At 37.0% G+C, this 12364-nt stretch overlaps 1 protein-coding gene across 1 annotated transcript; it reads left to right on the top strand.

Annotated features, from left to right (window-relative positions):
- The first annotated feature begins 298 nt into the window (after nt 1-298).
- On the top strand, nt 299-12019 carry LOC137595717 (immunoglobulin-like and fibronectin type III domain-containing protein 1). Its single transcript, XM_068315967.1, has 16 exons — nt 299-336; nt 417-612; nt 1059-1172; nt 1288-1450; nt 1569-1841; nt 2920-3044; nt 3169-3310; nt 3424-3717; nt 6096-6272; nt 6410-6538; nt 6679-6987; nt 7738-7823; nt 9180-9372; nt 9955-10251; nt 11457-11783; nt 11899-12019. The coding sequence occupies exons 1-16, from the start codon at nt 323-325 to the stop codon at nt 11901-11903; spliced, it is 2844 nt and encodes a 947-aa protein (XP_068172068.1). The 5' UTR covers nt 299-322; the 3' UTR covers nt 11904-12019.
- Nucleotides 12020-12364: the final 345 nt, after the last annotated feature.

Raw genomic sequence — 12364 nt, 5'->3', positions numbered from 1 at the left:
TCTGCGATAGAGCTATTTATGATATTACACCACCTTCTATCTGTATTACCTTTTCCGACACTCTTATCGACTGTTTAAAGCATTTTGGTGTCTCACGTAAGTCTGAGACTCACAGAACCGAGTGCACTTCCGGATGCTGTCAGCCAATAGAATGCACGTACGGTATCACATGACTGCCTACCAAAAATCCGCGATTAGGTGAAGTCGCAAGCTTTGATGCACGAATGCACGAGTGCACACTGTATAAAGATTTCATGATTAGTGGGGTTTTTTTTGCTTTTTTTTCCCAGCAAATTCACAAGCACCACAGGATTTTCGGTCAATGCTTAAGAAAACGTGAGTTCACATCGGCGTAAAGCCTATCTTAATTAACAGCTACTGATATAATGGAAATGAACACATTCTTCTCTGCTTAGCGTTGTTGTCACCAGGAAAAAACAACTCCCACCACAAAAAGAAGGAGAGATTGATCCTAAGCTCCTGGAAGTACTTCTATCCGTACCAAAGAAGGACTATGAAAAAACCTGTTTTGACTTTGGTGTTACTGACTTCCGCTGGATGTTGAAGAGGATTAACCAACTGAAAAAGGAAAGAGAAAATGAGCAGGCAAAGGTATGCTCTATAAAGTTTGCAAAATGCAATTTCTTAATTATTTTAAATAAGAGACTTGGATGTAGATTTATTGGTGTTCTTCTTCACTGTAAAAACTAGTGCCACATGCAATCATTGAAGCTTGGCTAAAAGAAATGTGATGCTCATATATCTCTGTCAAGAACTAAAAGAAAAATTTTTTGCACCTGTAGACCAATGAGTTCTGGATACCAACTGAATTTCAAAAGCAAGAGAAAATATTAATAAAAATAAAAACCAGGAAAAAAAAAAAACAGTACTGTACATGGTTTGTTAAATTACTTTAACAGTCTTTAGTGAAACGGTCACAGGCAAATCAAATTAAAATTATGATTTATTCATTTGTGACAAACTATCATGCATTCAGTGAGTTCTGACGGAAGGAGAAAAACATATAAACAAGTAAAAGGGAATTATTGTCTTTATAGGTGGTAGAAAAATTGGAAAATTTGAAACAAATAGAGGTAAAACCAAATGGAAGAGCTGAATTCAGCATGGATATGAAACTCTGTGATCCCAACAGTGCAATCAACTTATACAAGGTGAGACATTATGCGTTCAAAGATTAACAATTAAATGTCAATCACAGTCCATACAAGATCTCAAAGACATTATCTCATGGATTTTTATTTCTTTTTTTTTTCTTTTTTTTTAAAGGATGGCACCATGATTCCATATGATGAAGATGAAAATTCAAAGCATAGCCTTAAGAAAGTAGGAACTAAATATATTTTCAGCATCAGAGATCCTCAACCAGAAGATGCTGGATTCTATCAGGTTGATGTTGAAGAGACTAATGTCCTCACGTCTGACTTTCAAGGTGTGGTGAAACTATTCAAACTGTAGTAAGAATGAAGGCAAGAGCAGTTAGCAACACATCTAGAATTGAGTAGACAATGAGTAAGAATGAATACACATCAATTCTCCTTGTCTGTCAGTGCCAACTGTGGAGTTCACAGCCAGAATTGAGGACACAAAGGCCAGAGAAGATGAGGATGCCAAATTTCAATGTGTCCTGTCAACACCCTTGAACAGAATTACCTGGTCAAAAGAGGATTCCTCAATTGAAGATGGAGAGAAATACGAGGTCACTGTCTCAGAGGACAAGCTGAATCATAAACTCACAATTAAAAAGTGTGAAATGGCAGATAAGGGGGCATATTATGCTATTGCTGGGGTAACTTCAAGCAGTGCTGTCCTCACAGTGAAAGGTGGGACATTGTTTCTTTTTTTTTCCAAAATGATACATATACTGAAAAAATGATCAGTTTAATTTGATAGCACAGAATGTTGAAGCTTCATGATGTTTTATCTCATCACTTCATTGTACTTCAGCTGATCCAAATAAGGGCCGTAAGACCATCTCAAAAACTGGAGATCTGAATGACGACACTGAACTATCAGTAGCAAAGCAGTCCAAGATGCAAAATGACAAAGATGACTCGGATGCAGCCAGACAAGCACAGGCTGAAAAGGATGTAAATGCAGCACTTAAAAGTGGTCTGGGGAATGAAGGGTATGGAGGGGACGGAAGACTTGGTTCTAACAAATCAGCCTCTGGCGGCGACTCTGGTATGGGGTCAAGTGGAAAAAACAATGGAGATGAAGGGGATGGTGATAATCTCCTCCTAACAGATGGAGATTCTAAAACTGAAAAAGATAATGCAGGTGACACAAAAAAAAGGCGACCACAAACCAACTCTTTGGTTCCTGACACCTCAATAGGTAGGATCCTTGCATCTAAGAAGACTGCATGACGTGTCAATAGACTCTTTACAAATTGACACATATCACTGATCACATTCTAAAGCATTTGGAATGATGTAAACACACCATCAACTTAATTTATTGTAATTTAATGTATTTAATTATAATTGTTTAAATATCAAACACTGGTGTCCAAAAATTATTAATGCATGGGTTCTCTCTGGGTTCTCCGGCTTCTTCCCTCCTCCAAAAACATACAGCTTAGGTGAATTGATCATTCCAAATTGCCCATAGGTGTGTGTATGAGCATGAGTGGTTGTTTGAATGAATGAATGAATGAATGAATGAATGAATGAATGAATGAATGAATGAATGAATGAATGAATGAATGAAGTTTAATGTGACATTTAATTTTTGACAAATAATTTTAAAAAAAATCAGCTTTAGATTTTGAAAAATGTAAAAAATTATAGTTTTGACATTTGTTACAAAAGTGCCCATTAAATGAAATTCCTTTTTTTTTTTTTTTTAACTTAACACTATTTTAAAAAACATATTTTCGCTTTGTTCTTACTGTTACAGACCTTGGTGTTCGGTTTGTCAGTGGTCTTTCAGATACCTTTGCTAATGTTGGTGAACCAGCGGAGCTGTCTTGCAAACTCAGCAGTGAGACATCTGAGGGTCAATGGTATAAAAATGGAAAGCTGGTAAGTAACCTTTACTGGTAGAAATAAAAGTATAGGAAAACTGCTATGCTGTTATGTTCCTCATACTGTACAACCAAAGAGGCCCATTTTAGTTTAAAAATGATAATTGTGTTTTTAAATAAAGCTGACCAATGATGATGGGGTAAAAATTATCAAGGACGGAGCCTGTCATAAGTTGATAATGGATTGCTGTAACAAAGATGACGCTGGCATCTATCGCTTTGAAGCTGAGGGCCGTAAATCAGATGCAACACTTAATATACAAGGTTAGAGGGAAAAAAATCAATTAAAATTTGCAAGTGGTTTGGTAGCCATCTTCTATGACTAAAAAAGGGTTGAAGTTTGTATTAAATCTTTTTTTTTTTGTCTAACATTGAAGATCCACCAAAAATCGATACTGAGGCACTGGGAAATTTTTCAAAGCCAATCATTATAAAAGCAGGTAAAAATGCCGAATGGAAGCTACCATTCTCAGGCGGTGCGCAGATGAATATAGAATGGTACAAGAATGATGAAAAGCTTTTGCCTGCCATGAATGTAAAGATCCAAACATCAGCTGGTGAGAGCAAATTGTACCTTACTAAGTGCCAAAGGATGGATAGTGGCGAGATCAAAATTAAAATAAAAAATGAGAATGGCACAGCAGAGGCAATTTCCAAACTAATTGTACTTGGTGAGTTGATAGTGGGAAACAAAAGTTTGTCAACTCATTGTTCTGTGTGTATCAAAGTGCCTTTTTTTTTCTGTTTAAATCATTAACAGACAAACCTACACCACCACAAGGACCGGTGGATATAATGCAAAGTGCCATTACATCTGTTGAATTCAAATGGAAACCACCAAAAGATAATGGTGGATGCCCAATCACAAATTATATTATAGAACGCCAACAAGTAGGACGCAATAAGTGGTTGAATCTTGGTGAGATCTCTGGCAGCAACCCAAGTTATAAAGATTCGGATGTGGACCCTGGAAGGAGATACTGCTACCGGATTAGAGCCAAGAATGATGAGGGCATTAGTGATTACCTGCAGACAGAGGACATACCAGCTGGTGTTTTACGTAAGTCTAACCTAAATCAGGGGCAGTTTTATAGTGATACCCTCAGGGGGAAGGGTCATTCCACAGAGTAGTACAGATGTTTGTGATTGTAAAACTTTTTTGTTACCATGACTGCACAAGGTAGGCTGCACATGATAGAGAACTGTTCAGACCAAATTTAGGCACATAAATCACAACTCATTTCACCATTTCATCATAACTCATCAATTGTGTTGTACTATAGACATTACAGAAATGTTTCTCGGCTCCAGTGACGTGTGGTCAGGTCCACGCGGCGGTGAGGCACTGACGTTACAGTTGGTTCTACGAGTCAGACCCAGTGGTATATTTACTGTGAAATTAGCAGCGTAACATTAAAAACTAGTTGAAAATCATTTAAGACACAAAGTGCAGCAGCTAGCAGCTGAACCTCACCTCAGGCAAACACTTCATAAATCTTTGGACCCCAAGTTTGGCTCAATCTCATTCATATTTACAATTTATATTATACATTGGGACCCTAGTTCTTATTTTTCATTTTGTATTTGGCTTTTTTATGTCTATATCTACTTTCACTTTCAGTTTACAGTAACTAAGAACATTGTCGTGATATACCAATAGCATTATTAAATGTACAAAGTGTATACAATAATTAAAGGCAATAAAAGACCATGACAAGTTCAATGTGAGAGGAAAAAAATAGAAAATATCCCTTTTGTTATCTCTTCTTGGTTAAAATGGGTTACAGTTCTTAGTCCTACTGAGATCCAAATGCTTGTATATGATATGAAAACCCGAAATATAGCCCAAATATTGACACAACTTTCACAAATTCCTTGCCAGTGTTAACAAACGGTCTGTAAGCAATGCAAAAACCAGCCTTTCTTCTAGATGAGTACTCTCACCATCAAAAACTCTGAAGCCATTTTTGTTGGAAGGCCCTTTTTGTGAACCAACCTGATCTTTTGGATCCACAGACAGTTTCAATTCTTTAGGACAGGAGTGGCCAAACACTTGACTAGTGGGCCACACAGAGTTCTAAAATATGACAGACTAGCCAGCTGAGGAACAGATGGAAGGAGTTTTTATTTTTACCAATGATATATAAAATCCAGTATATAAAAGGTTTCGATCTTTAACAGCAAGGCATACATATTCAGGTCTCATTGTAAAAGTCATCTAAGTCAACAGGCTGGATTACAACCGGGCCATGCATGGTCTGAAGGACGTAGTTTGCACATGCCCCCCTTAGGACCTGCATCTTTCTTCTCTAAATCAGAATAAGTATCCTCAGAACTCCTGGCTCTAGCTTGGTAGCCTACATACTCCTCTCTCTCAGTTTTTTATTCATTTGCCTCAGGGGTCTGTTCTCTCTCATGTCCCTGAGACTTTTCTCTGTCTCTCTCTCTTCTTGTATTGTGGAAATAAACATATGTAACATATTGTTCAGATGACAGCCTATTAAGTATTAAGTGTGAGCTAAACAGCCATACATTGTCCATATATCGGCCATAATTAATCAATGTTTGTTTGTTAAATAGCCAATAGCATAAGCTAGCTGTTAGGTGAACTGGCTCTGACAAACACATGGAGAACACCAACATAAATTCTTAAACTAAAGTTGAGCAATTAGATAAGCTTGTATAGATCTTAATTTTGAGTATTAAAAAGCAGATGACACATAATATCGTGTAGCCAGCTACTGTGTAGAGGTGAACACTGGCTTTGAATACGAAACTTACACAAGTCTCATTCATGGTGGCAATAAACACGATAAAACACAAGACCATTGCCAGCATGAACACATTAGCCCCTTTATAATATTTTCAATATTATGATTTATTTGCCAAATAATTTTGTTTTTTTCTACTTTCAGCCATTTATTAAATTTAAATTGCCTAATAAAGCTTGGTGTGCCAGAGTTATGTGTCCCATTTTAATGGAGGAGAAAAAAAAGAACAACAGAGCAGCTTAACAAAGGACGACTCAAATCTCCTCTATCCCCTGCAGGTTATCCTGGACCCCCAACTGTACCTAAAGTGGTCAGTGCTTTTAAAGATTGTATCAACCTCTCATGGGCTCCTCCATGTGACACTGGTGGCACTAAAATTGTGGGATACAATTTGGAAAAGAATAAGAAAGGCACCAATTATTGGAGCCTTGTAAACCCAGGAGGGCCTATAACAGGTATCCATTTTGGATGAAAAGTAGTAGCCTATGTGCCAACATCAATATTTTATAATATTTTATATTATATTATATTTTATACTATATTAACTATATTTTTATTTGATCAATATAACCACATCTTTCTTTTTCCACAGATACAAAGTATGCAGTAAAAGATGTTTTTGAAGGGGCAGCATATGAATTCCGAGTGTCTGCTATCAACCTATCTGGTCCTGGAGATCCTAGTGTTCCATGTGACACAGTAATTGCAAGAGATCCAATGAGTAGGTCACTCACACTCTCATAATTGCCTCCAGAAAAACTATGCAAATTATGCTTTATAATGAGCCCACTATATAACCTGCTGGATGTGTGTAGAAACAAAGCATGCCAAACTAATAATCTCATGTCGTTGTATTTTCAGAACCCCCAGGCAAAGTTACAGACTTGAAGTTAACATCCTCCAATTATTCTACATTTTCACTGGCCTGGACTAAACCTAAAGAAATAAATGGGATAGCAGATGAAGCCCAAGGATACTATGTGGAATTGAGACCACTAGACTGCCTTGACTGGACACGCTGTAATGCCACCCCAATTACTTTGACTTCTTACACTGTGCTTGGCTTGAAGGCAATGGCTACCTACTGGGTGAGAGTAATTGCCACCAATTATGGAGGTGACGGAGAACCTTGGGGATTTGATAATTACATCATTGCTATGCCACCTCCTGGTAAGAAAATCAAAACTTTGAATCCAGAAACTAATTTGGTCAAGCTCAGTAAGAGAATGCTACTTTTATTTCTAGGAATTACATAATTGTTTCATTCACATGAATTCATTGTATATTTAAAGTTTCATCCATAAGCCAGCAGCACAGTGCACTCATCAAACATAACCTGACCAGCTTTCCCTCAGTTCTTTCCACCGTGTCTTACTGAGTTAAATGGTGGAACTAATGTGACAAGATAGCAATTACTGGAAATCTTTTTATGACATTAACAAATTTGCTAAGCTTTAATCATTGTGAATGAACCACAGCAATTTATGATAAAACATTAAAACACTACCATCACAGAAGTAATGAGTCATCTTGTGGAACCTTATGGAATGAGTCTCATGCATCTAAATATAGGCATTTAATTGCAACCTGTGATTCAGCCATTTATTGAAACTGTGGGTCGGATGTAGGTTCACAATGTGCAAATGCACGTGAAATTTTGAACACCTGGGACACCCAGATAACAATAAATTACATTAAGTGACAGGAAATAGATGCTGGTGTTACTGATGAAAATATAAAGAATGTATTTCCAGTTGTTTGCAGTTCAAATAGAATTCAAATCAAAGCTTTAATTTCAGAGTAGAAACTTTAAAATAAGAATAAGAATAATGACAGGGGAAATATAATGGTTGAAAAATATAGTTTCCAAAATTGAAAGAATACAAGCATCTAAACATTTTGTTAATTTCTCCTTCACAGTAAAACCGAAGTTTAAAGATCGCAAAATGAAGAACTTTGTGGTGGTAAGATCTGGAAATACAGTCCGTCTCAACATTAACTTTGAGGTAATGTGGCATACATTTCCTTAGTAGAGTGTTCATAGCGTGACATGTTGTCTCATTTCCTTACAATGTCAGACCTAATCAGTATTCTCGTTTGTGTGCGTCCTTACGTCTTTGACGCACATTTTTTGACAGGGACACACGATCATCAAACAGTGTGTCAGATCGTCAGACAGGCTTCACTTCCATTCAGCAAAAATATTCGCAATGTACTTGCATTTTGAAATCGGCATTATGTTTTGATTGCTCGTGAGTTTATCGTCACGAGACTCATCTGCGTCGTTCTGCCTTATTAAATTCGACCGAACGGCAACACGACGTCTGCTCGTTTTACACTCTGCAGTGAGAGTAAGGAGTTAGTTAGAACCTCCAGAGCAAGTATAAGCTGTCGTTTATGCTTGGGGAGTCCTGTTGGGTTTCTCTGGTTGTTAAAGCTTTTGAAATGTCTGCTGATGTGATTAAGCGCTATACAAATGAAGGTTGATTGATTGATTGATTGATTGATTCATTCATTCATTCATTCATTATCACCATTCCTCCGAAAAAGATGGAGAAGTTGGAGAAAAAACAAGAGACAGAGTACGTTACTTTCTTGAATAAAAATCAATCAAACGTTAATGGAAAAAAAAGAGACAGATACTACTTACAGGTATTACTGAAATGTGTGTGGAGAAGGCTGTCAGCTTGGGGCAGTGTCCACAGGAGAATTCAGTATATATATATATATATATATATATATATATATATATATATATATATATATATATATATATATATATATATATATATATATATATATATATATATATATATATATATATATATATATATATATATATATATATATATATATATATATATATAGTAAGTACTATAGTAAGTATCTACAGACGCCTCGACACTCCGGGTGGCTGGGCAGGAGCGGGAATCTAATAGCCGATCTTGAGAGCATTGGACGACCCGCTCTGAGCCACTGCCGCCCCCACAGTATGTGAATTAAAAGCAAAGACAACTGTGAAAGAAAAAAGTGAAAAAAAACTGTATTACATCTTTCTTTATTTCTGAAACTTTTTTTTAAATGACTACCAATGCTTCAACATTTTGATGAAACTAAGAAAAAATTGCTCTTTTTTTCTTTTTACTTAAACAGTTATGATGTTATAAATAAAAACATAAAAAATAACAGTTTGTTTAGTTTTTATATTGTACTATTGGTTATTACTTTTAGGATGCATAAGTGTCATTTTGGGATGCACACATTTTTCTTGAGGCACATCCCGGGGATGCACTACTTTCTTAAGGTAAAATCAACTCTGCCTTTTCATCCATCCATTAAGTAGACATGTGTTTAATACACAGGCCTGCCCTCTACCAGAGATCATTTGGTTAAGAGATGGTATCCCAGTGCCAAAACACGTCACCATAACCAACTCTGATAAAGGTTCCCAACTGCTGATTCCCACATCTGAACACAATGACACTGGGATCTACACAATTACTGTGAAGAACATTGTTGGCCAGGCGAGCTTCAACATTGAAATCAGAGTAACAGGTGATTTTTTTTTTTTTTATTCTCGTGTGCACCATCTCACATTGACTCAATGAAATACTGTACAACGTTTATAAGCTGTGCTGATAATTGCATGGAGGTTTTCAGAATGGATGTAGCCAGTATATGTACTCCAAAAGTAGTTAACATCAGCAAGAAAAACTAAATTTAATTTCTAACTTCACTTTGGTTAAGCTTTGGGAATCCAGATCTAATAAAAACGCAGCTGGTCAGTTAATCCCTCAGTTACTCTGTGCAGCAGCTGTGGTAATCCCATTGACATCAGCTCTCAATAACAAGGTAGATAGCAATCACTAAGACAAAAACGGGTAGTACAGGCAGCAGTAGCTCAGTCCACAAGGACTTGATTGGGGACCTTAGGGTGGCCGGTTGAAATCCAGTGTGAACTGGTAGCTGGGGAGCTGTTAGTTCACCTCCTGAGCACCGCCCTGTGCATGTGTGAAAGCAGTTCAAAAAGTATGCTCAACAACCCTATTTGTGTAAATTTCATGACACTGACTATAAAACACACTATCCCTGTTTATTGAGTAATCTGTGTATTTGCACCTGTGAATATTTATATAGATGATCCAAAGCCTCCGGGTTCAGTGGAACTGGATCAGAACATCCCAGGAACGGTGACACTGTCTTGGACTTCCTCTCCAGATGAGAGAAGAGATGATAGACTACACTACATGGTGTCCAAACGGGACTCCTTCAAACGCACGTGGAGGACAGTGGCAGACAACCTCTTCAACAATAAGTTCACGGTTGTCAACATTTTGCCTGGACGAGAGTACAACTTCAGAGTATATGCCAAAAATGATATGGGACTTTCAACACCTGCTATATCCCCTGTGTTTGTAATCCAAAAGGAAAAAGGTTTGTGGATCAGTTCTCTTTTCCACGAAATCATGCTTCTCATAAAATTATATTTTTTTGTGAAATTCATATTTACTATACATATTTTCTTTTTTAATTTGAAGTCACATCTCAGGAAACCAATTTAAGCTCTGTAACTTTAGTTAGGTAAACACTAAGACCTCAGTGGTATGTTACGACAAAAAATAACAAGATTTCACTTCAGAGTTGGATGTTATGTTAAAATTTTCTTTGTTTATACGTTCATTTTCTGTAACCTCTTAACTTGTTTAGGGTCATGGGGGGACTGGAGCCTATCCCAGCTAACTTTGGATAGGCTCCAAAAAAGATGACCATTCTCAAACGCAAAAACAAACGCCTATGATAAATTCAGAGCTGTCAGTTCACCAGTTTAATTATTGTATAGTTCTTTGTTCTTTCGTAAACTTAAAATATGACAAAAAATAAAATATATAATATCATACTTATCCTAATCTGACATGTTTCACATTTGAAAAAGAAATCCAGTGAGACAGATCCATATAACAACCACAAGCATGAGTAGAAGCATTTTATTTCTAGTCACAATATCAGGATTATGCATTACAGTGTACAATCACTTTATTTGTTTATTTCACTTCTATCAAGTGCTTTGCACACAGGACTATCCAGCGGAATAAATTATCATAAGTCCATTATAACTGATTGCTGAATGATTGCAGGAATGACATTTGTTAAATACAGTTATTGTTTTAAAGGTCAAATTAAATGTATATAATCATCCCGGACTGAAGTGGTGAAGTGAAGTGAAATGTCTGACCTGCTAGAGGTAGCAAAGGCAAGAAGGTGACCAGAAATGTATAAGAAGACTGATCTCCACTGAACTACAGGAGTATCTCATCTTGCCCAGATATGATTAAAACACACTATTACAAGTATAGTGTTTCATATGTGTATGTGTGTGCGTGTGTGTCTGCGTGCGTGCGTGTGTGTACGCGTGTGTGTGTATCTGCACACACATATAAACGATACATGAAGGAAGGAAGAAAGAAAGCCAGCATGGACATCTTTCCAGATCAACAAATTTGACAGAATCAAAATGTGAAGTAATTGTGTTACAAGTCTAGTAAACGTAACAAACGGCATCAACTCTCAGTTCTTAAACTGCTGTAATTCTGTAAAACTCCCAACCCTGTTTTCTTTTTTTTTCTTGACTTGCATTTTAGAGAAGTTCAAAGTGAACATACCAGAGCCAAAATCGTTGGACTTCCAGTCATCTCCATCGTTCATTGTTCCCCTTAAGATGCGTACAGCTCCACATGGGTACGAATGCTGTATGAGCTGTGCAGTCAAGGGTGATCCAGCACCCCGTGTGACATGGTACCATAACAATGTTGGCCTGAACACAAATACCAACTACCTTATTACCAGCATATGTGGAGTCTGCTCCATCCTCATACTAAGGGTGGGACCCAACGACTACGGGGAATACAAAGTCATCATTGAAAACAAACTGGGAACAGCTGAGTCATCAATGACATTGAATGTCAGAGGTATTCAATTGTACTAGGTTTACAAAGGATATTCCTTGAGAAGACTGACTGATGATACAGTTACGTGTATATTCTGGACCTAAAACAACCTGAGAGTCTCACTGTCTCTTTACAGGGTAAAGAGGAGTTCCAGCTACTGGACTGATGCTGAATACCAGACTCCCTGCTGTGTTTTTAAATAATAACACTTTGATTTCATCTTAGAATCTAGGCAGTCAGAGACTGCAACATCCCGCGACACCCCTGAATTCAAAATTTTACCCTGACCTACTTTCATAGGTCAGGGTCATTTAATAAAAGACCCATTATCCAACACGTAACTGGTGCATTCTATTTGTCATGATATTTCAGAGATGTGTACCTAAAAGGTATAAAAGTGAAAATGTTACCTTGACGTACAGTAGTTTTTCAAGGTCAAGGTTGTGATCTAATTTTCATTCCCTTGCCTACCTGAATATACCACCTTTTGTTTCGTCTTTCTATTTTATCCTGTTCCTGAGATATGTGCAAAAATATCTCAGGATAGAAAACTAGTGCTTTACTCACACTGGACTTGCCTTCTTTCTATCTTATCTGGTTCC

This window comes from Antennarius striatus, chromosome 5, assembly GCF_040054535.1.
Source record: "Antennarius striatus isolate MH-2024 chromosome 5, ASM4005453v1, whole genome shotgun sequence".
Taxonomy (NCBI): Eukaryota; Metazoa; Chordata; class Actinopteri; order Lophiiformes; family Antennariidae; genus Antennarius; species Antennarius striatus.
This window is presented reverse-complemented; position numbering and strand designations above follow the sequence as displayed.